Source organism: Carassius gibelio, chromosome A6 (genome assembly GCF_023724105.1).
Source record: "Carassius gibelio isolate Cgi1373 ecotype wild population from Czech Republic chromosome A6, carGib1.2-hapl.c, whole genome shotgun sequence".
Taxonomy (NCBI): Eukaryota; Metazoa; Chordata; class Actinopteri; order Cypriniformes; family Cyprinidae; genus Carassius; species Carassius gibelio.
This window is the reverse complement of record NC_068376.1, coordinates 28,532,509-28,558,292: the sequence shown is the minus strand read 5'-3', so window position 1 is coordinate 28,558,292 and position 25,784 is coordinate 28,532,509. Positions and strand designations below refer to the sequence as shown.

Genomic DNA, 25,784 nt, shown 5'->3' with positions numbered 1-25,784 from the left:
ATATATGTCAGCAGTTACCATCCTATTCACCCTGCCACTACTAACAAGTTAATCTGAAAAAAGATTGTTTGCCAGGTCAGTTAAGCATTTTAAGAGTATTTTAACACTGTGAGTATCTGTAGGATTTCTGAACCTAAAGGCCTGTACAATGACCATTTACATACACTAGAGACTTTTATTGGCATGACAGTCTTGATTAACTACAAACTGGGTTTGTATAGAATGATTTGCATTGCTTTCTAAGCCACACTATTCTTACTAACAGAGAATTATAAATAGACACGTTGCAAAAAAATGCTTAGATGATGAAACAATATATATATATATATATATATATATATATATATATATATATATATATATATATATATATATATATATATATATATATATATATATATATATTCATTCTAATCTGATAATAGAGTATGTTTCTGATTACTTTACAAAGAATTGATTTCAATTACAAATTCCTGACAGTGACTGTGTCATGTTGGGGCATGCATTAGTGGTTTCAAGTTCAAAGTCATGGGAGAATAGAAATGTTGTGATGCAAGAAGAGTTATTCCATCATTTTCGAGTAACTATGATTGGATGAGAACCAAAAACAGACACCTTTTATAGGAAATGGCAACCGTTAATTCTATGATGCAACACCTAAATCTGAATATAACTGACATTTATGAAAGGAAAAGAACGAAAAGAAGATAAACCAAGATGCTGGCTTGCAAACTTAAGTGGTCACAGCCTGAGCCTAGTTCGTTTACTAAAGAATTTTGAAGATCAGCATGCAGACCAGCTCTTTTAAAAGAGCCAGGCTATTTTACCCACAATGGTGTTCCTGTAGCTCAACTGGTAGAGCACTGCGCTAGCAAGCAATCAAGCGCAAAGTGGGGGATTCGATTCCCCGGGAACACATGATATGTATAAATTGATAGCCTGTATGCACTGTAAGTCGCTTTGGATAAAAGCGGCTGCTAAATGCATAATTTTAATTTAATTTAGCATCTAAATAGCATAGTGTTTTTCGTTTTTCATACCACTTTAATGGAAAGGGGAAGAACAAGCAAAAAGCGCTCTCAAAAAAACCCCGGAAATTTATGTCATTGAACTTTCCACGAACGTCTCGCTTTCATTTTTCTTCTTTCCTACTTCCTCAAACATGCTAGTCATTCATATTGGTCAGTTAATTACGGATATTAACTAGGTTACCAATGTAAATACGTGCTCCGGCAACATGTTGGACACTAATGCATTGTTTTGCAAACGTTTTTTTTTATTATTATCAAGAACATTATACAGACAAAGAAAAGGGCAGTTACAATGTAGAATAAATAAACAAGAAGTACAAGAAAAGAAAAAAATGTGTAAACCTGTTGCGGAGTTTCCAAAAACACGTCACTGGTTTGTCTGTGTTCTGATTGGCTGCACACGGAAGAGAGGCGGGTTCAGTCAGTGACGTCTTGAAATAAAACTAAACGGGATCAAGCATTACACAGGACTACTGCTTACCAACACAGAGGATAGTAGCAAGAAAATACGCTATATAAACCTAATCGAATCGGCCTACAAAAGGATTAACAAAGACAGGATCGGTTTGTTTTGATTTATAAAAGTGAATCACTTCGGAAACTGACTACAAATCTCTGCGTCGGGGCTTCTTATTTGAAAGAAAAGATGTTGAAAGTTTACCTCATGCTGGTTTTGTCTCTGGCTGCTGCTGTTTTCGCTGAATCGGTGAGTATTTTGTGAATTTTAACTTATGTTATATTCAGTTACGATACTGGGGTTTTATAATCGACCCATATTGTTTTCTTTAATCACAAATGACGAAAGAAAAGAAGGGTTTTATATTTGCATTAGCTACGTTAAATCGTTGGCTCTCTGACAATAGACCTGTTGAAACAACAAAGCCTTATAAGTTAACGTTTAACCAATTTAAGAGGACCAAACTAGTCTTGCTCATTTTTGTTTATTGAGTATCTTAATGAGTAGCACTGGCTTTCATGTGACAGTTTTTGCCCTTGTGTCTTTTTTTGTTTATTTTATTATTAATATTATTTTGGATTCAGTCCATGAGGTTTACTATTCCCTCTGTTCATTATGGAAGCTCCCACTGGAGCACATGTGAATAGGATGCCACAGCTTTGTGTTGGTCAGTTCTTTGATAACTCAAAAGAATAATAGCTTGCTGCCGATGTTTTAGGAGTTGAAATAGAAGACAAATGCCACCCAGTGTGCTTGCTCAGTCATACTGCCACACACACACACGCACCCTACACACACCCTTATATAAGTCAAAATGCAAGTTCTTTGAGCACCAAACCTTCCATTCTATTAAAGACCTTTGGAAAGGAGTTGCCACAGATCTTTATCTACACTTAAACACCAACAGACGCAGCTTTTGCACTGGGTCTTGTCATTGTCCGTCAGTGTGATGTTGTGTAATCCAAGGGTAATAGAACAGTAAACCAGCTGTGCTGTTAGTAGTAAATCAGATGGTGTAATTTAATCTTTGGTGAGAATGTGAGAACAAGCTCACACATACCAAAAGCCTTGTCCTTCGAGGCAGAGATGGCCACGGCATTCCTCCAAATCATGCAGAAGTGTCTGTGTTCCTTTCGCCCCCCTCCTTTTCCATTCTTTAGCATTTTCCTGAGGAATTTGACCCCTCCTGACCTTGACCAGCCTCTCTTTTGGGATTTCACACACTTGGGCAGATATAAATGGTCCACCTCTTTCATCCAGATCCCTCCTCTTTAGCCACTGGACAAGTTTGTCTGGCTTAAACTCAACATTATATGGACACTTTAAACCTTGGCAAAGTAGGAGTGGATATTCTTGATTTGGCCTTGATGTTGGTAATATTTGAGTGTAGCTTTCACCACCTTAAAATATAATCTCTAGGAATGGCAACGAAACATGAAATTAGAAACTATTGAAAATTAGAAAAACTGAAATTGTATTTTCTTTGTAAAAATAATCTTTCATTTTAAAACTAATGAAAATAATTGTTGATTTATTACAAACAGTGTTTTGTGACCTTAGTATGTTAATAATTATCTTAAAACAAAACTTGCACTGTTAAAATTGTATTATTTGAAGTGTGATGGCCATGCTAGATATCTAGCTACTGATATGAATTAGGCATGAGGTGATTTGCTTTTATTTATTCAGCTGTTTTTAGGGTGCGAAGCTCATCAGAATGGCTGTTGAAAGGAAGCAGACATGATAAATACTTTTGCCAGGATGTAATAAAGATTTTTGCATTGCTGTCCACTGGTCTATTAAATCGCTTTCGAGGCTGGAATGTTGGCACCGAACGAAAGGGTTTTATTTGCTGCTTGTTTGAAAGAATAATTTAGTTATTTCAGCAACTTTGCCTGTGTACGCAGATGTTTTTGACAAATGCAATGCCTTATGCTGTACACTTTTGTTTTGCAAGTCCAAAGTAATATCTTGAGGCCTTGTAAAGGGAATCCTGTGTTTTCTAGAGTCAGTTGGCAGACCACATCCGTTTACCGTTCCAGTTCTGTTACTTGTGGAGCTATTAACCATATGCCAGACTGGCTTTAGCTGGAAATGCTGAGAACCATCCACCAGCTGTCCTTCTTAATGACTGTTCCTCTTTCTTAAGTTGACCGGTTTATTTTTTCTGCTTATTGGTGTGGATGATAGCACTTTTTATGCTTTTATTTGTCCTTTAGTAATTAATAGCTTGTTTATGATAACATATTAGCAATTAGGCTTGTGATATGTGTATTCATCTGAATTGGTTTTACCACTTACTCTTTAGTGAAGATTATTTTTGTCTACACCCTCCCCCTAAGAAATGGCAATTTGATCAAGCCCTTTGTCTTTCTTGGCGTATAAATGTTTGTACTCCTGAAAATACCCATTCTTCAAATAAACACCAATCTGGGTGTTTCTCAGGTCTCCGGGCTTAAGTTGAAGAAATTTTGAGCCTCATTGATGTTCCCACAAACACGCAGTGGTCTTTCACATCTAGTAACACATTTACTGCTAACTTGCAATATCCTGTTGTTTTCCTGCGCCGTCATATTGTTTAGAATGCTATTTTACATGTCCATTCATGCATATTATTATTATTATTGTTATTATTATTAATGATAATAATAATTCAGTGCCTCTCCATCATTCAGTGGTCATAAGACTTACTCCTAGCTTTTATTTTTACTTTTATATGTTTTATAATTGACTTTCTTATTGTAAAACACTTTGTCAATGTCCACTTATGTGGCGTTAAATGTACTTTTTGAATAAAAAATATTATTAATGCAATAATAATGTTCATTCAGAATGTTTTGCGATCTAAATCGTAAGATTTTATTATCATTTTTGGCAGTGTCTGACTGTCAATCTTAAAGCTTCTCATTTCTGGGCAATATTAATTGCTGTAAAGCGTAATTAAATAGTAACTGTGGATATGTAAATTTTAAATGAGTTTGAACATGATTGTTTCCTGATGAATGCACATAGATGAAATGGTGTGTTATGGGTGCTATTCTTCAGAGAACCCACCAAATGAATTCTCTAATGTTTATAGATTTTTGGTGAATTTCTTTCTCATTTTTGTTTCCTAAATTCAGTCTAAATCTCTGTTAATGCCAGGTTTAAGCTAGTCTGGGAAGTTCCCAGGTCCTCGTTCCCAGATTATACACCACTGATTGTTTGGGCTATTCAGAACGGCTCGTTTTGTATAAAACAGTCTTTGACTTAATAGTGAGAAGCTTCATTAATTAAAGCCACTAACTGATACAAGGAAAGTGTGATCGCACACCCTGTGTGAGAGAATAGAGGCTGAATAGTCCTTTTTTGTTTGGTTAAGTTGAAGATTTTGAAGGAAAAGTCCAATTTCCATTTCCTTCTCATGCACTAATGCTTCAGGGCTTTGAACAGGTGTTGTGGTGAGAATTTGGCATGTGATTGAACAGTGACGTATCGTTTAACAGGTAGGTGAGTCTTTCTGCCCCGCTGTTGAGATTCAGCTAGGAGTGTAGGAAGGAATAATCTCAATATACAAGTGTGATTGTGTGCAAAGTAGGATGTACACTCACTCTCTGTGTGTGTGAGGAGTGTATCTCATGAGGAGATCATATGACACAATGCACTGTTAAATCCGATTGGTGGAAGTGACAGACACCCTTTGTCTTGATGACTGAGACTGTAATTGGTTGTGACCTGAAAGGACAACAAGGACAGTCTTCAAACCACCACAGATGACAGCGGATAATATCTGTAGTGTAGCTCTGATGGGTCACCAATGAAACCCAGACTGAATCGAAGCATTTGAAGATTTTCAGGAGACATTCTGTAAAATGTCCCAACTCTTGTGACTTTCCACACTCAGAAGTTGCTTAGTAAAACCAAGATGCAAACAGTCGTAGTTCTTTAAATATTGGCAGTGAATAATCGCCGGATCACCTCGACAGTTTTTCACTGTAACGGATGAGCCGCTGATTGTGGGATCTTCTCTTTTCGTCGCCCATGATGACTCACTGGAACAGATGCCAGACCATTTGTCAGCAGATGGTCGGATTTGCTCCCAGCTTTGCTAGTCTTGACTTGGGCCTGGTTTCCTTAGCTGATTAATTTACACAGGCTCACTTTGAGGATAAAAGCCATAATCATACTTGTAGACATTAGTCATCTTTTTTATCAAAGTCTCAACGGCTATCAGGAGTGTTGCCTAAGGGTATAATTCACTCCAAAATAAAGCTTTTACACATTTACTAGACCTTATGTTGTTTTCAATTTGTATGATTTACTTTTGTGGTCACTGATGCTAGATATAATTAGCAAACACAATAATGACATGAATAATAACTTCCATTTCAAGCTCTATATGCACCAGTTTTTATTGAATTTTATTTTTTTTATTGCTTTAATTGTGCATTTTGTCCTTCTTGGAGCTTGACAGTGCCCGTCTCCATCCATAGTTTGGACTCAAGCACCATGAACTAAACATCTCCTTTTGTGTGAAAGGGTTTGGAACAACATGAGGGCAACTAAATGATGACAGAATTTAGTTTTTAGTGAGCTGCATGAATTAATTTATTCTTTTAAGAGCTGCTGTTATCTTATGCATTGGTTTTGTTTCTTTTAAAAGCTGATGAGGGTTCTTTTCTTTTTTTTTTTTTTTTGGTTATTGCTGAGAAATTAAAAAGAAAAATCATTATTTCCTGTGTTGCGACTGAGAAATCGAGGGACTTTCTTTAGCAGTCCATCTTAGTCTGTAGATTTTAGTTTGGGTGGTGGGAGTTTTTTAAAACTCTTTCAAGTGGCTTGTATATGTTTGCTTAGAATTTAATGGTTGCTTATGAGAATTTAAGCGTTGGTTTAATTGAACCACGGCTTTCTCAGAGTATCCGCTGTACTCTTCTAGCTGAGTACCTCAGAACGCGGGGGGATTTTGGAGTGGGGTTTCACAGCACTAAAGCTAAAGAAACCATAAAGTATGTCGGCCTCTTTCCCCACACCCTCTTGTGGTTTCTGTCATTCTGTTTCTCGCTCTCCCTTTTTCTTTTATTGTCTTCGAACAACAGAGCAGGCTAGAGCTGACATGCAGTTTCATGTGGTGTTTGTATGATCCTGCTTTTCCTGGAAAATGAGTCAATCAGCCCCCCCCCCCAGTCTCCGTTTTAAAAACGCCTCCCTATTGCATCTAGAGCCATTTTAAGCATTACATTTGCAGTATTTAAGAAACTTGAAGTCATTGTTGCCTTACTGAAACTCTCAGTAAATTTGTCTAAGGTGGTTATGCCGTGAGCGTGCATCTGTGCATTTGTGCATTATGAATGTTTTTGCTTTCCTGGTATGTGAAACTTCAGTGAGATCTGTTCGATTAAATCTGTTTCTGACAGCGAGCAGGAGAGAGAGAGACAGATAAAGACCCTCAGCCCCTATCTGGTGAATTCTTGTTGTTGTACACTATGGTTCCAGACCTGCACTAACTTGCCTCTTATCTTTCCAGCCCGCTTCAAGGTCAAGAGTGAATTGATTGTAATGCAGTATTGTGTGAATCACAGTTATGTACTATTCAGAATAGAATTTAATTTATTTTTATTTACACTTGATTTCTTGCAATCATAGCAACAGTAAAAGATGGCCACTTCCATGGAAAGAGTCTTGAAAGAGACAAAACATAAGTTCGGGTGATCTACTTCCTCCTGTTATGCTAATAGGCTTAGTCTATTAATTGTTTAAAACCCATTCACAGTGGTGGCTCTTCTAAGGTGATTAACAGCGTTGGTGTGTCTTAATTAAGTTGTGCTCTCAGAACAATCATTATGCCATAGGCCAAAGTAACCTGCATATCTTTTAAAGTGATAAGATGTTTTACACCAGGCCTTAAAACCCCAGTTTTGATTTTATGAGGTCTCTAAATCATTCTTGTGTCACTCAGTTGTGACTGTTCCTTCAGTTACCTTTGTTTGCATTGGATTACATTATGAAAGAGTGATTTTGCAAATTTTTCTTTGGTGATTTGTCCTCATGTATGTTATTTGTCTCTGTAGGTACGAGAAACTGAAACATGGATACCTCTGAAAAACAAGTCGCCCGATGATGATCTGGAGTCTTCCGGCGACTTTCCTAATGAAGATTTTGAGATTACTACTGTAAACCCAACTGACGATGAGGACGATGATGATTATGATGATGAAGAAGTTTATGATAATTATGATGGCTCAGGCTCTGGGTTTGTAGAAGGACCCATAGACAGCGAGGTAGATATGATTTTTGTAACAACTATTAGTATTCTACAGAAATGCCTGTTAGGAAATAGAACAAGAATTTTAATTAATGAGGTTTTTGCCTACAAGAAGTTACAAATTTTAAAGTGAAATTGATCATTACAGTAAATATTGCTTTCTATTGCATTTTATGCACTAGTTTAATATAAAAACAAATATGCAATGCAATCAGTGTTTTCTGGCTGATTTGTGACTCTTATGAGCCGATTGCTGAACTGACTCAGTGATTTAAAATTCATTACTTTGGGTCATATCCAACTTGAATTGCCATTTCTTTCTTATGCATGCTTATGATTCATGAAACCATGAGTTGAATTACAGATTTGTTGTTCATATGACAGACTTTTGTTGTATATGCAACCGATTTGATTTTTATATAAATTTTATTGTGATCGTTTTCTCCCTTCTCAGACTTTCTTCAATAGTAACCAGATCCCTGAATTGAAGGATTCATTCAAACCAAAGCCAGCTGTCGATAATAAAGTTTTGATTGAAAGCAATGAGGTGGGCTTTCCTGAAGACAGCAGAGTGCACATGACCCATGCTGGAGATGACAGCTTGTTCAACAACACAGAGATGCTTGCAGGTGAGGAGACGCGTTTTTTAGTTCGAGTTTGATGTGCAAAGTAAATACAATTAATAAACATTATTAGGCAACATTTGAATATTTAAATATAAAAAAACGTTTAGTACCCTAGTGCTTAATGTTTTGCTTTAAAATAAATCCCGGTGGTTTGTTTCATCTAACGCAGTATTTTCCAGTGTTATTTTAGTACTATTGGAAATTTTATTCTATTAAATCTGAGTATAAAAGTCCTTTTTTTTTTATTTATTATCCCATCAAAAATGTGTAATTTTATGTTACTTTCTGCACTAAAGATACAGTAACAATAACAAGTGATATATATATATATATATAAAATCCACACAGGCTGCTGGTATTCATTAAGGCTGTGTCTGTAGATTATGCCTCTCTCACATTTTTCTGTTTCTGTTTTCTAGCTGTTATTGCAGGTGCAGCGGTTGGTCTGGTCTTCGCCATCCTCCTCATCGTCCTGCTGGTTCACTTCGTTCTCCGCATCAAGAAGAAAGACGAAGGAAGTTACGACCTGGGCAGGACGCCCATCTACAAGAAAGCTCCTACCACAGAATTCTATGCATGAGCATCCACACCCTCACATACTTTCTCTCCCTCTCTTTTGAACTATAAGCTCACACAGTGCCTCGGCCTGATGGGCCGCCGCCAACCTCACACACCACGAAAACCACAGAAGGACCTCACACAAATAATTAACTCTTGCCTGGACAATTGCATCGAAATCTTAAAGCGAGGGCATAGCGTCTGTTGCCAAACCGCTCAAATACATTTTTTTTTTTCTTGTCGTCTTGTTCTCTCACACATATTGCCTTTTCACCATGTGGCCCATTGTGTCCATTATATTTTTTTAAATAAAACACTACACGGTGCAATGGAGCCGTTCACAGGTTAAAGGCTTTGGATTGACCATTGAACCAGCCGTTATGACAAACAGTCAGTGTCACGATCGGTGCTACAGAAGGGATGGTTACGTTATCAGATGTCTTTTTTATTTTTAAATCTGTGTGCTGTAAAACTTTTTATCTCCTTAATAAAACATCAGAAGTGGAACCAAATTAAGGGCATGCAGTATATGTTTGAAGCTAAATTCTGTGAGAGCAAACCTGAAATCGGTGTGCTATAGTAATGTATACTCATTTCAACCATGTTATGGTACATTCCTCATATCTGTATGTCATTGCTGTGTTGGTTCTGTGCGACGAGAGACTCGATCCACTATAGTGCTGCTTGACTGTCTGCTAAGCTCCTTTAACAGGTACAGATGTTGATTGAGAATCAGCTCACTTTAAACAGGCTTGTACATCCAGGGATCTGTATATAGCCATTTGAATAAAATGTAAAACATTGATACTTAGCAATTTCTTGATAGCCTTTTATTTACCAAATATTTATATGCCAAAATAATTTCTTTTGTTCTTGCATCTCATCCTAGTATACACTTTTGGCATAAAACCTGTTCGTGAAACACTTTGCATCTGTATCTTTCAGAACCCTTTTATGTAAAATGTTTCATTTGAGAACCATGACCAATGCTAGTACTAACTTTTTTTTTTTTTTCAGTGTTTTTGTAGAAATTCCTTTTTTATTTTTATTTTTTGTATTAATTTAACTTTTATATTTTATTGCCTGCCTTCAGGTCGGGAGTTTTACTCCACTTTCTCAGCTGTTGTACATATGATAATTTTATTTAAATTTTTTTTAGTTTTTAGATTTGTTTTATATACAGTAGTGCAAAAAAAAAAAACAATTCAAAGCTGTTCGTCTTTTTTTTTTTTGAAGATTTTCTATTTCTTTTAGACTTTTTAAGCTGAATCTATTTATGTTTCGTAGAAGGATGTTCTGGATTAGTTAAGGGGAACGTGATTGCGCTGTGTCTTACTAGCATGGTGTAAAATGATTAAATAGAAAAGCGAAAAAAATCTGCTGCTTTGTTTTGGTCACATCCAGATGAAATCACTGATCTAATGTTGAAGTCAATGAATCATTGATTTCTTCATGAAGGTTCTGATCTGTTGAAAATAAAGCTATTTTATGCACATAATAAAGTTGTCTGGAACTTCTTTTTTCCCACATAAAATGTCACTATATTTCTTCAGATGTGATTCGAGATTATTCAAAATTGCTAATTGAAAGTTTGAGTTGTACTATCAACTGGTCCTTCCTCTTGATCAAAAGCACACCTGGATCAAGTCAAAAATTCATTTATTTAGGGTCTGTGTGGTATAAAAAGGTTTTTAGACATTAGTGAAGGAAAAAAGTATGAAATGAGAAACACTTCAGTTTACAAACACACTTGAATTTGAAGCTAAGGAGATTCTTGGATTCAAATGTATTTTATTAATCTTATTTAGTGGGTACTGCACAATGTTTTGGGATTGTTTCAAGGATTCAGTTCTGCAGAAGTTCTTTTGCTATGGTCCTTCAAAACAGAAGCTATCTGAGCCACCATTGTGGTTATTTTTGACAGTCTTCAGATATCTTGCATGAACTTTAGTATGTAATGTAAGTGCCTCAGTGTTAAACTGGGAATTTCCACCTCTAGAGAAATTACTGTAAAGTGTGTGTGTGTGTGTGTACTGTATCCAGCATGCTGATGCCTGTCTGCTTTGCTACCAAAACATATAAGCATACCAAGAGAATAAAGACTGTTTTCTTTTAGGATTGAAGGATAAAAATAGAAAGTGTTTTGATTAAAAGTGTAAGGGGTCATGCATGAATCTTGATCATATCTATATACAGCAGCTCCAAAAAAATTAGCCACACTTTTTGGTCGGATATTTTGTTATACAATGAGTTTCATAAAATGTTAAGCTTGGCATAGTGGCTAAATACTTTTTTTTTTTATAACCGCTTAAGGCTGATCGTCTGTTTGATAATGCAATATTATAATGGTTATTGACAGGGTGTGTTGAACACATGCCCTCTGACGTCACACTTCCTTACCTAATTTAGCACGAACAGTTGGTTGAGACATTTAGGAAAACCAGTTGAAGCCTGCTTGGCAATACAGAAATGAAATGACCTGACCTGCACGGGGAAGTTCCCTTGCAATTGATTAAATCTTCCAAAGATGTGCTGTAAAAATATCTTATACAGATTGAAAATAGATGCAAATGTGGCAGTTTCCATGATAAGTTAATCTTTTATCTGTTGGGGAAAAACCATGCTTCCAGTAACAGGTTGAATGGACTAGACAAAGAAGTAGCCTATTATTGGGCATTTTTCCCGCCTCACGGAACGCTCGCGTTTCCTGCTGCACATCTGAATGCATTTCAGAAAAAACAAGTCATGGAAGGTTCTGGAAAATGTTCAAACTGTCATGTATTACGCAATCCTATTGTAAGATGAACGGTGCCTTTTCACTTTCAACTCCAGCCCGGGTTTGTTTACTCAAGAGGTGGGGCAAAACACACAGGAGAAAACGGCCGCTTGCCATATAAACGCACTATATAGAAAGAATTTGCTATATTATTGTGCTTTTCTTATTGCAACTAGTTCAACTCATTTTAAAGTAACCCCTACATTTAGATTGAACATAATGAACATCAGGAGCGGGTTGCAAAAACAGCTTAGACTAGTCTTAAAAAGTTACTCTTCTAAATTATTTTTTTGGTCATAACTTTTTTTAAAGTAAGTTACAAAAAGGTAGATTGGTTTAATGTGAATCCGAAAAATAAGACGTATTATCTCTTGGCTAACTGTTAGTTATTCAAACTATTCTGTAAGACACAGTCTTAACATAGTTTCTGTGTTTATGCAACTGCAGGCCTTGTTGTCACTAAAATCTTACTAACTGCAAGATTATTAGTCTAAATTCCACAAGCCTATAATTACAGTATATTTTGACAGACAAGTTAATCTTAGTGCTTCAGTAGCCTAATATTTCAGTTTTGTACAAGTCGGCACATATTTTTTTAATCATTAACCAGAAGCAAATATATAATAATGGTTAAAATAAATAAATAAAATAAATAAATAAGCGAAACATTAATATATATAATGATCATTAAAGCAAAACATTAATATAAATATAAATATAAATATATATATATATATATATATATATATATATATATATATATATATAGCTGGTCCATGAATGAATAAATAATGATATTTAAAAAAATATACATTCCTCATATTTAGGCCTATATACAGGTTTTTTCATACATTGGCCTATCAAAAACATGTTTTACGTTTTTTTTTTCTTATCAATAATGCTACAAATGTTAAATTGCAGCCAATGTTTGTGTCTATTGGCTTAAAAAAATACAAATAAAATTAGATATTCACTGAAATTATTTTTAAAAAGCATGACAACAAGTCCTAGACTCTTTAAAAAAAAAACTCTACTAAGAGAATATGGCCCTGTTATTTTGACTTGACAGGGACTAATAATATCAGCAGTCTTTTACTATGGCACCATGCACCTCTTTAATCGCCATTAAATCTTGATGATGAAGTTTAAAGCAGTTGCATCTTGTGAGGATGTCACCCCAAATCTGCATTCAGGAGTTCGCCCTTACATCTAATCTGAAGGCGAATAGTAGGCATATTTTGGCGTGCTGTCCTGGGGGAGGGGTCCAAATAACTCCCCCTATCCCCAATTTGGGATAAATAGATTAGAAGTGAGTTGGGGTGGAGGAGGGATGCCGAAAAAAAAAACTGTCGTGGGACAGGAGGTAGGAAGACTGGATATATATACGCTTGTGTGCTATTTAAGATGATTAGCTAAACGAGATGCACCTCTGACAAATTGGATGATTATCTGATCGTGCTTCTCCCGAACTTTGTTAATAAAACCACATTTAATTAGACTGTTCACAGAGAGACGTGTAGCTATGATATTATTCCATTTCTGCTCGATATGAGGAACAGGTCAGAGAAGGACAGTAAACAAGAAAAGCAAACAAAGATAAGGCTGAGCAGTTTAATTGCACAAGGATGTTGGCCGCCTGTGTGTGCATCGTAAAGTTTGCCTACTGCAGGCAAAGCTAGAAAGAAAAGACTGCAGTCTTGTAACTGCATTTCTTTACTGTTGTGAGACAGATGTGGGCGAGATTAAAATGCTAAAATTTCTCGCCGAGTTCAAGATGACTCGAGTCTATCACACTTTATCTTCATGTATGTTTTATATAGTGTGTAGACAGCAGTGCAGTGCACTAGTATTCATTCATATGCGAACAGCATTAGAAAAATTGCCTCTTGCTGCCACCTGCTGGTTTGTTAAAGACATTATATATTAAGCCTTGATCCTTTCTGCGGTAGATCTGTTATAAATGTACTGAATATAATCGTGGTTTTCAGATTAAATTCATCATAAAAAACCATATTCAAAGCCATTTTATACGCAAATTCTGAGAATAGCCTATAGTACAAATATTTATATTTTTTGTGCAAAGTAGTTTTTGAGGATTTTCAAAGAATAATGACAAACTTCAGTCCAGTTTAATTGTTTTCCTGTATAAAATGTATTTTAGTTTAGATTTTTATAAAGTGTTTAAACCCCGACGGGCATGTTAATTAAAAATGTAATAGTCATACTTATTTTGACCTTCTTTTTTCCTTTGTTTTTGTTGCATGTAATAGACTTAATTGTCCAAAAGGGGACAATGTTGCAGTTTTTTTTTCCGTCTGTCTTTGAAAAAAAAGTTTCCGCAGCTCAATCAATCGTCTGTAGTAATGGTGTGGCCCAAATATTTGAATGAACAAGACAGGTTCAGCAACACATTCATTATACTCTCAATGAGGAGAACAAGCTGCAGCTGAAAACATGGAAATATCAGATAATCTTTAAACTTAACTTGAGTAGCATATTGTATATTAGCAGACTGTGGCTTCTCCTCCAGAACAAAAGGCCTTTATATTTCATTTGTCCCGACTACACCTGAGAAATGTCTGTGGTTAACACCTCGACAGCACATTTCTCCGCGCAAAGATACCAGCGTGGCATGAAGGGAGTCAAAGATATCTGCCAGCACATTGAAAATCTGGGATTCAAAACCTGAATATAAAACTTAAGGATTAAACCAAACATTGTGTTGATGATTTGAAGTTTATTATTATTCATAAAATAAAATAAAAGATAAAAAAATAAACTTAAAATAAATAATTCAATGTATAAACATTGAATACAATTGATGAAAAATGAAATAAGTAAAATTAATAATTAATAAAAAATAAAATAAACTTTGAATAAATATTACAATGTATTAATAATAAAATAAAATAAACAATAAAATAATAGATATATAATAAATAATAAAACATATGAATATACTTATTCAAATGTTTAAAAAAAAATAAAAAAAAAATATTTAGTTATTATTATTTCTAGTTTATTATTAATAAAATATAATAATATTATAATAAACTTATAACATATTAACAATAAAATATGACAAATAATAAAGTAATAATGCATTTTTATATTATTATTATTATTATTATTTCTAGGTGACTGTTATTTCTAGGGGGCTTTCATTGAAGCTCAAGATTGGAACATCTCAAATGATGCTGAAGCGCATGAACATCAGGTTTTCTGTGTCATTTTGAGTGTCATTGAAGAGATATTAAGAATGCATGCTGCCTTTTTTTATTCACTGTCAATTCAGTTGTAGATTAGATCTGTAATGATAACATTTGTATTAAATGAGAAAAATGCACAAGGGAAGTATTTTCACTAGTGGTCTTTGACAGAAGAAATCTTCCTGGTGATCCAAGCGTCTGGGTGTGGGTTAAACCACAGGCCATGTTTCCTCCATCCTTCTGAAAACATGCTGAGAGATGAACATCTCAGACAGTTTGCTGGCCAGCGCTAAAGTTTTCACCCCTGGATGAGCATGTTTATGTGTGTGTGTCCTTAGCTTCACCTACACAATCCAAAACACTCTCCATTGCCTCATCTGTTTGTCTATGGAGGTGAATATTTTTAATGTTCAGGAAGGATTGGAATTCTGTGTGTGGGTGTCTAACCTAGCATTACCAATAGTCCATATATTTGACTTGAGGAAATAAACTGATTCTCCACAGGCTTTAAATACGAATGTATGATCAAGCTTGAGTAGAAACAGAGTGCAGTGCCAGTTTCTACATCCCAGAAACTTAAAACATGTCATGTGACCTCTGACCTCATACCAGTGTGATGATATTTAGATGATGTGGCAATTGAATTTTAAATCCATTCACTTTGTTTAATCTTTTAGTGTTAAACTACCTCTATATTACTACACAGCTCTCTGGGATACTTGATTCTGATTGGTCGATAGATGCTTTCTGCTCACATAATAATATAATTTGAGCTCAAATATTTATTTAATTAATTAATAAACATAGCTTATTTATTATTTTATTTATTTATTTATTTATCTCCATTTGTTTTTCTTTATTTCTGTTTATTTACATGTATTTATTTTATTTCTTGTTTTTATTTTATATATAATTATATATACAGTATAGACCAAAAGTTTGACATAACTATTTTTAATGTTTTTGAAAGAAGTTTCTTCTGCTCATCAAGCCTGCATTTATTTGATAAAAAATACAGAAAAAAATGTAATATTGTGATATATTATTACAATTTAAAATAATTGTTTTTAAATTTATTATACTTTAAATTATCATTTATTTCTGTGATGCAAAGCTGAATTTTTAGGATCATTATCACACGATCCTTTAGAAATCATTCTAATATGATGATTCATTATCAAAGTTGGAAACAGTTCTGCTGCTTAATATTTTTTTCAGAACATGTGATACTTTTTTAGGATACTTTGATGAATACAAAAAAAAAAAGAAGTTATGTTTTTAAAATATAAAAATTTTGTAATAACAATATACACTACTGGTCAGTAATTTGGGGTCAGTAATTATTATTATTATTTTTTTTTTTGTTAATAAAATGAATACTTTTATTCAGCAAGGATGTGTTAAATTGATAAAAAGGGATAGTAAAGAAAATATATTATTAGAATATATATTAGATTTTCTTTATTTTGAATAGGTGAAGTTCTTTTTAACCTTTTATTCATCAAATATATTAGACAGCAGAACTGTTTCCAACACTCATAATAAATCAGAATATTATATGATTTCTAAATGATCATGTGATAGACTGGATGTTACATGTGACAGTAATGTGTGGAGTAATGATGCTGAAAATTCAGCTTTGCATCACAGGAATAAATTATTTTTTTTAACTATATTCAAATAGAAAACTATTATTTTAAGTTGTAATAATATTTCACAATATTACTGTTTTTTTCTGTATTTTTGATCAAATAAATGCAGGCTTGATTAACAGAAGAAACTTCTTTCAAAAACATTAAAAATAGTAATGTCTCCAAACTTTTGGTCTGTACTGTATATATATATATATACAGTACAGACCAAACTAAAATATAACTTATTGTTTTAATAGAAAGTACTAGACTATATAAGAATTTCCATTTCAAAATTGGATGTTCTCTTCAGTCTGCTATGTGCTGTTTCTTAAGTGATTGTGAAACTAGCAATTTATGGGTGAAAAGTTCTTCACCATTTTTATTTCCGTGAAGATTGCATATAAAATCATGTTTAATACATAGATCATTTGCATATCAGATCTGTCCCGTGGCTCATAAATTGAGGACCTAAGCAGCGCATTATTCTCTTGACCTTATGCAAAGCTTTTGGTTTTATGTATTTAGTGACGCATGCTTTAAGAAGTAATATTGCAGTTGAATGAATCTGGACAGCATGACATCAGAGAGTAATTAAGCTAGTTTGTGTTGGAATTCCTGCGCTCAGGTTTGCGCACAACTTAAGCACCTGCAGGTTTGTGTGTGTGTGTGTGTGTGTGTGTGTGTGTGTGTGTGTCTGTGTGAGTGTGTGTGTGTGTGTGTGTGCGCGCGTGCTGTTTTCACTGGACCATGTTCAAACTCGGAGAAAGAAAGAGAGAGTGAGCGAGAAGAGCGCATTACGCCATCCTTCCCTCTTGGAAAAGTGGGATTTCATACAAGTCTCACACAAGATATCAAGCAGAACCGCTGGACTTCACCGAGAGACACTGCGCGTTTGTACCTACTCCTGGATCTCGACTCTGACAGAGAGCTGGATCACTATGGTTCTGAAGAGGGGGGCTCATGGCAATGATTTGCGCAGAATAATCGCTCAGACATTTCCAAAGCTTCATTTTTACCTCTTCAGTCCCGTTCATGGTAGAGTCGTTGGGCAATTTTCCATCACCGAAACTCAGAGGAAGATCAGAGGATGAAAGTTCTGACTAGTCTCCCTCTTTTATTGGGTTTCTGGATTCTGTTATTCCTGGACTTCATCCCGCAGGCGCTCTCCATCGCCGGAGTGGCCGGTAACAGGGGCACCGGGGCGGCCAAATCCAATACACGGTTACCGGTGGCGCGCAACGGGAGCACGCTAGTTAAGTCCTCAGACAACGCGAAGATCTCTCGCATCCGGGCTGGTCCACCTCTGATAAAGGCCGAGGGTAACCCGGGTCGCGCTGCGGTCTCTGTGAGTCTAGGGCGCAGGGAGGCCGCGCGCTCTTGGGTACCCAAGGATGAGGCGAGGGTCGCATCCTCTTCCAGCATCCAACACCAAGCGGGACACAATAAAGGAGTTTCTGCGCACAAATCAGTCGCGCAGGCTGCGATTAGGGCTGGACAGACCAATGCTGGCGTGAAGAAAAGCATCGCACCGGCACCTGCGCATCTGAGAGCGAAAAACACCAGCGTGGAACCCAAACACCCTTTAGTGACGCCCCATGACTACATGCTGTCGCTGTACTGGTCCCTGACCAGCGGAGAGGTCAACACTAGCGTCCTGCACGAGGCTGGGATGGCCAATACTATCACCAGCTTTGTAGATAGAGGACAAGGTATGGTGTACCTCTTTATTCTGGTTTGCACAAGATAAATGTTTTATGCACAAACGGGGCAAGTTGTCACATTGGTAAAATGCCACAAGGACTGTATTCTCAGTAGCTGTGAAGTTTTAAATCAAATGTTGAATGCATGTTGGTTTCAAATATTTAATATTTTAAGTGTAAAGTGTATTAACAAAATTATGTTGTTGGGTAAATGGATGAACAATAAAATCGCAATGGTTTGTTTCATGTTATCGTATGTAACATTTTTATTAATTCGTTTATTTCCCTGTACATTTAGCTGTTTTCATGAATAATTTTGTATATTAACTATTTAAAATGAGCTGAAAAGGCCATAATTAGCTATTTAATAGCATTTTCCAAAAAAGACAACTTGCCACATATATTGTGACAACATGCCCCACTGGGATAAATGTACAGATATATTTTTTTCCCCATGGAATATGAGGGTGAATATATATTTTAAGAATTTAATTTGTGTTTGTGTGTGTGTGTGTGTGTGTGTGTGTGTGTGTGTGAGAGAGAGAGAGAGAGAGAGATTAGATTTTACTTTTTTTTAATTTATTTTTTTATAAATCACCCACTGAAACTAGCCACATTATTAGTCTCCCTATTACCTATTGGTTAGTTACTTAGAATATTTTAACTTAAAATAGATTTTAAAAGACGAAGTGAATATTTTAGCTGTTGTCACCACTATCTTTACTCATGTTTTAGATTTTTGCAGGTAAAATTAATAGTCTTTATTGGAGTAAATATCCCATAGAGTTTAAATTGTATATAATTTCTCAAATAATATAAGCAAACGGCAGGAGACTGCTGTCACTGCTTGAAATGTCAGGTCAGCTACCCATTTGAAATCTGCTGCATTTACGCTAAATTGTCCTTTTCTGTTTATACAAAAGAAAAGCTGGTGGATATATATTTTGAAAACATCTTATTTGTGCTTAGTATTGCATATACACTAAATCGGCACAATCATTTGTTTTTGTTTTATATCTGGGTCTCTGACCCAAACCAACTGTGTCAATATGCATCTGGCTTAAGACTTTTGATGGACCTCTGCTTAAAGTAAATAAACTCCTGGGCCGGTTACAAGTAGGTGGCCTCAATATGTTTCTATTTTTTTCAAAGTAAATCTGTTTAAAACGGAATTGAAATGGCCCTGCTATATGTAGCTCCAAGGTTGACTCCTCAGAAGATTTGAATGGTTTTAGTTGATGCCTTTTGCAGATTTGTAGTTACCACATCCTCTGTAGACACGAAAAAAAAAAATGCATGCATTTACCCCTCACCTAAAGGAATAGTTTCCCTACAAATTATCATTTTCTCATGCTCGTTTTTTTCAAAACTGTATGACCTCTTCTGTGGAGCACAAAAGTAGATGTTAGATCTTCATTCACTTCCATGCATGAAAAAGAACAGACTGAAACATTCTGCTAAATATCTTCCTTTGGAGATCATACACTTCATACAGGTTAGGATCGACATGAAGGTGCGTACAAGGAGATAGAATTGCCATTTTTGGTATTACTATTTCTTAAATTTTTTTCTAAGTACTTTTTTCTAAGTTTAAAAGTCCACCGCACATAATGTCCTTTTACATCCATTGAGTGTAATTTACATCTCCACACACACACACAAACAAACACACACTCACACAGCACTAATCATTTGCACTCTCTCTGTCCCTCTCCGTGCGCTTCAGATGGTCTTTTCAGCCTATGTTAGTGAAAGCCATATGTCACGGTGGTAGGCCCACTGGTAAATAGCTGCAGGTTGATAATAATGCTGTGTTTACAGTATGTTGTGATCTCCAGGCCGAGGTCGTCTGGTTTTAATAGTCTTTTGAAAGGAAACTGTTCTTGGAGAAAATTAAACCTTTGATTTTTATAATGCACTGCCTTCATATTGCATTGCATTCTTTTAGAAACTCACACACACACACACACACATACAGACACACACACAATCACAATGTTTGAGCTTGATTGTGGAAAATATCAAGTACGTTGCTGTTCGATCAATGAGTTCATTCAAAAATATGATAAAACATTGTGCATTTCCCCAAAAAATAAAAAATAAATAATGATAGAATGTGCAAAAAACAGGGTATTACTATGGTAAAAAACATGGAAGTATCATAATTTCTGTCTATAATCTAAGGTAATACCATTGCAGATGTCCAAAACTGTTCAACATCACTATAATACTTTGTACAAGAACCTGGTATTAACATGGTAACATCCAAAAAACATGGAATTATAAAAATGGTATATGAAAATCTAATTGTACTACCTTTTTGTGTTATGCTAGATAAAACCATGAATTCAAAAATGAATCAAATGAAGAAATGCAATGACTCTTTTATTGATCTTTGACCTTAACTTTTGCAGATGACCGTGCAGCCCTCCTGAGGCGTCAGCGGTACCTGTTCAATATCAGCTCAATGGAGAAGGATGGTCTGTTGGGTGCAGAGCTGCGCATCCTCCGAAAAAAGCACATGGATTTTCGTAAGGCCACGTTTACTGAGGGCATAGCAACTTTAAAAATGTACACCTGTGCCTCAGGTAAGCACAGACCTGTCCTGCTGCATACTCAACCTATCGACCCTCGTAGTGCCCTGTACTGGGAAGTGTTTGACATCTGGAAACTGTTCAAGAACTTTAGAAACACTCCACAGCTTTGCTTTGAGCTGGAGGCAGTCGATCAAGGCCGACTGCTTGATTTGCGATTACTCGGCCTGAGTCGGACAGGAAGGCAATCCAAGGAAAAAGCCTTCTTTGTGGTGTTTGGGCGTACGAAAAATCAAGGGCTCTTTTACAATGAAATCAAAGCCCGTTCTGGTCACGACAACAAGACCGTCTACGAGTACCTCTTTACCCAGCGGAGGATGCGTCGGGCACCGCTGCCACGTGGGAAAAAACCATCCAAGAATCCCATACCAAGGTGCAACCGCAAGCAGTTGCACGTCAACTTCAAGGAAATGGGCTGGGACGACTGGATCATCGCCCCTCTGGAGTACGAGGCCTTCCACTGCGACGGCGTCTGTGACTTTCCCATCCGCTCCCATTTGGAGCCTACCAATCACGCCATCATCCAGACTCTCATGAACTCCATGGATCCCAGATCCACCCCACCGACCTGCTGCGTCCCGACCAGACTCAGCCCCATCAGTATTCTGTACATTGACTCGGCTAATAACGTGGTGTACAAGCAGTACGAGGACATGGTGGTGGAGAGCTGTGGGTGCAGGTAGCAAGATATTCTGAAGACTTTTAAAAAGCAACCGGAATGGAAACCTTTTAAATCTTTATGACTTCAAGACTTTCTTTATGATGAGTTATTCAGCCAAAAATCAAGAGTATGATTTCCGTATTGTTGTTCAATTTGCTATAACCTTTAGCCTATACACTTGCATTCAGAATGGACCAGGGTTGTGCACCATTCAGAATTCAGAATCTTTTAAATTCCAGTTTAACTCTTGCATTTGAATTGAGGTAGCAAACAGAACAGTGGTGGCTTAATAAAGAATTCTAATAATCTTTGCTAATATTCTTGAATCTCCAAACTGCTAACACTTTGCACTTTGCAGTTATTATTATTTTTTTTTACAGCAAATTATGTCTTTACCGTATCACCATAAATGAGTGGGTGTTGGGGGTGGGTCGCAATTAAAGTATGCAATTAATTGGTAAAAAAATCATAATAAATTTAGTATTCTTATGCTTGGCTTCCCAGATAGCAACAGAGTCTGGACCGAATCTGGCTTAAATACGATTATGTACGATTGATTCTGACAATTAAAACAAAATTGGGCTTGTGTATTTATGACATCACTTACCAAGTAACTTCTAATTTTATTTGTGTGTTGTATCTTTAGTAGCTACAGCAAAACTACAGCGCTTCCAGTAGGCTATTTTACTGGAAACTCCAATGGCATGCAATCAGCTGACAAACACCCTATTTATTTATAAAACTATATGTTATATGTTATATGTTATATGTTATAAAACTATAGGCTATATGTTATTAAGTGTATATAAAAATGTATTTTATTTACAAGTTTTATGTTTGTGTTTTTACCATTTTATTTGTTGTATCTGTTGCACCTCAAAATTACTTCATCTACACTACTAGTAGTATTTTTTTCAAAGTGAATACCCCCCACCCCTCACTTTTTGAGCTCTGGTGCCAACCCTGATTAAAAGCCTTGATGTTGACAAATTCAATATTCTAGTAACCTTTTTTTAAAAAATGTTTCTTAACAACCACTGTAATCATTGTGTCCTGTTTTACAGATTTATATATATATATATATATATATATATGTATGTAAAAAATTTTTTACAGTAGATTCACCACATTTATGAACTGAAATTAAACACATTCTTCCATTCTGAATTTTGCACAACCCTGTCATGTATAGATTATTAACATGTAGATATTAACAGCAGGAGGTTCACATAAAGGATTCAGAACAAGAAAACACTTTTGCTGTAACATCTGTAATTGTTTGTTTACACAAACCTGTGTCAATGTGCCAATTAAACGCCTCAGATTCTTGAGTCAAAACTAGCTGAGGCTTTTTCTACTAATACATTTAGTTGGTAAGCATGGCTCAGTTTGCCCCTGCTGGTAGATGTCATAACTACACCATCTGGCTGCTAAACACATCTTTCTACATTCAATACAGTCAATAAGTAGCCTTTATCATTAGAGTATTCTGCTGGAATTGATTTAATTGCAAGCAACAAATAAATAATTATATTAGAGTGGATGTTTTTGCCAGTGTCAGATTAGTCACTAGCGCTGAAACTATATCTTCAGATTTGTGAATCTTGCTGGTGAAAATACACCACTACTCACCAGTGTTGATGTTTTTGTCCTCACATTACTAGCTGCTCAACAGAAGCACATTATGCTTTATATCAGAATGTGTTAAAGTGTTGAAATTTCAGTAAATGTCTAGTCGCTATAATAATTTTTTTTTTTTAATTGAGCAAAATTTCATGTAGTTCAACGCTAAGTAAATGGTATTTTTTATCTTTGTTTTACAAAAGAAACATGTTGCTATTGCTTTTAAAGTGCTTTAACTGAAGGGATAATAGATGTAAGGGATAATAGGATAATAATTGTGTTTTTATAGTTGTTTTTTGATGATCCAGTCAAAGTTACTTTCCAAAGTAACGGCATGTAACGCATATTGTGACGTTAACCATTTTGTACGAATATAGAAAGGTATATATATTTACATTTAAACATGGCATTTAAAGGGAGAGAATTTATTTCAGCAACCATACAACAGTTTAGTTTTGTCTGCACTTTCATTTTTTTTTTTTTTATATAAATGGAAACTTTGAACAAGTTGAATTTACAATGTTAACTGATGGAAGCAGATATTCATAATAAACCAAATGTGAAAGAACTAAATAGTTCAAATTGATTTTTCTTTGCAAGAGGTTTTCCTAGAGAGACAATGCACATCCTAAACAGGAACTGCTTTCACCAACAAATAATTTGTCTGTCTTAAAAAAAAAATATGCTGCGAAATGCAACAAGAAGATAACAAAATTGTTTCTAATTTTGTTGCTTTGTTGTTGATGACAAGAAAATACTTTACAACAATAACGAATCTGTATATCTAAGCAACGCATTGCTAATTACTGAATCAATGAATTCATAGATTATTACTGTCGGTAGAGAATTGAACTGCTAAAAGTCTAAATATAGAACTTCATTAAAATCAAAATTTAAAGTGTGAAACATTTTCAAAATGACAAATGCACAGGTCTCTAAAAAGTTAATATCTTGTGAAGAGAAAAGTTTGTAACAAACAAATCCAAGACGTGCTGTATGAAGGATTGACAGGCTCCTCCTCCTGAGATTTGACACACATGCAGGTTGCCAGATTGACGACACCAAGAGGGAGGAGCCCACCTGATGCTGGAAAGCATTGAGCCTTACACTGGTAGTTGATCAGCTAATGTTAACATTTATAATATTTTTAGTGTTTGTAAATTATAAACCACCTATAATGTGGATTTTTACAACTCTGAATCTGCATCTCATTCCTCCGGAGGCCGCATACATTGAGGCAGCCCAGTTGTCAAGTATACTGTTATTCATTGTGAGGTGTAAAATACTATAATTTATTTCTTACTTTGATGGATTCCGAGGCTTTTTAGAATGGGTAGAATGTTCCAACTCTGACTCTGACACTTTCGTTTGGCAGCTTCCATGACTGAAGCGGGGTACCGAAATACTATTGGATAAACTGGCAGAGGGCGGGTTGCTCAGACCAAAACAAACACAGACATTCCGACATGGAACGCTCATTTTCAGGAGAATAACTGACTGTAGCATTGTTTTTCAGATGCTACAGTCAGTATGTTAACTTCGCATGTTTCTTAAATATCTGCAAACATTTGCTATTTTTATGTTTTAGTAGAGTCAAAAACGTACATACAGCACCTTTAAACCCATTTATTTTGGCCAGAAAGGATGGTTTTAAAGTTAAAAACATCCTAATTGTGGATTTTTTCCTTACAATCGCTTCACAAGATGTTAATTGATGGACTGGAGTGGTGTGGATGACTGTGGATTATTGTGATATTTTTATCAGCTGTTTGGGCTCTCATTCTGACGGCACCCATTCACTGCAGAGGATCCACTGGTGAGCAAGTGTTGTAATGCTAAATTACTCCATACCTGTAGTTCTGATGAAAAAACAGACTCATTTAGATATTGGATGGCCTGAGGGTGAGTACAATTTCAGCAGATTTACATTTTTGGGAACCATAAACTCCTCTTGTACCTTACAGCATATTCTTAAAGCATGCACTAATATAGATTTTTTTTTTTAACATTAAAACATCTGTCTAAGCAGAAACATGACTTGTTTGTAGAATTACATTTCGCTTGTCACTGTATGTGGCCCTGGATTGTGGCAAAGTGTCAAACTAGATCAGATTGTACAGTATCACATAATCTTAAAGAGACGTGTTTTGTTTCCACATATAAACAGAACCACCTGCTTGCTTGGATTTCAGAGTAGTTTTAACCCATGGAGCTAATTGAATACAGCTTTAATTGCCCGTCCATTTTCCTCTGAAGGTTTAACAGTGATACTTTAGGAAAGCTGACAAAAACATGTCTATTGGCCAATGGACCCTCACTACTCCAGAGGCTTTACACTCTCTCACTTTTATAGAGTTCCTGTTTCTTTGAGCGAAGTGTGTGATTCGCAAACCTTAATCTCTCTCTTTCCCTCCATCCCTGTCTTTCAAGCTGAACATTTTTGTTGGCTTGTTATTGGCTTTGGCTAAGGAAATCTTGACCGATGTTTAACTTTTTTCCAATGCAATCTAATATTTCCTTGACAGATGTCTGTACAATTTTGTTATATAGTGGGATAGCATGTTTTTTGAAAACAAATTAAAGATGCAAGCAAGCAGTGATCAAGAAAAAAAAGTTTTAGGAAGTTTTTTTTTTTTTTTGGACAATGTTATAAAAACTCAAGAGTTATATA

At 35.6% G+C, this 25,784-nt stretch overlaps 2 protein-coding genes across 2 annotated transcripts; both read left to right on the top strand.

Moving 5' to 3' along the window:
* Positions 1 to 1,491: 1,491 nt before the first annotated feature.
* Positions 1,492 to 10,120, top strand: LOC128015980 (syndecan-4). The gene is made up of 4 exons (XM_052600254.1): positions 1,492 to 1,737; positions 7,539 to 7,748; positions 8,187 to 8,361; positions 8,778 to 10,120. Exons 1-4 carry the CDS (start codon positions 1,678 to 1,680, stop codon positions 8,936 to 8,938), a joined length of 606 nt encoding a protein of 201 aa, XP_052456214.1. The 5' UTR covers positions 1,492 to 1,677; the 3' UTR covers positions 8,939 to 10,120.
* A 7,135-nt stretch (positions 10,121 to 17,255) lies between these two features.
* On the top strand, positions 17,256 to 23,680 carry LOC128015978 (growth/differentiation factor 5-like). Its single transcript, XM_052600253.1, has 2 exons — positions 17,256 to 18,244; positions 20,650 to 23,680. The coding sequence occupies exons 1-2, from the start codon at positions 17,623 to 17,625 to the stop codon at positions 21,510 to 21,512; spliced, it is 1,485 nt and encodes a 494-aa protein (XP_052456213.1). The 5' UTR covers positions 17,256 to 17,622; the 3' UTR covers positions 21,513 to 23,680.
* The last annotated feature ends 2,104 nt before the right edge of the window (positions 23,681 to 25,784 follow it).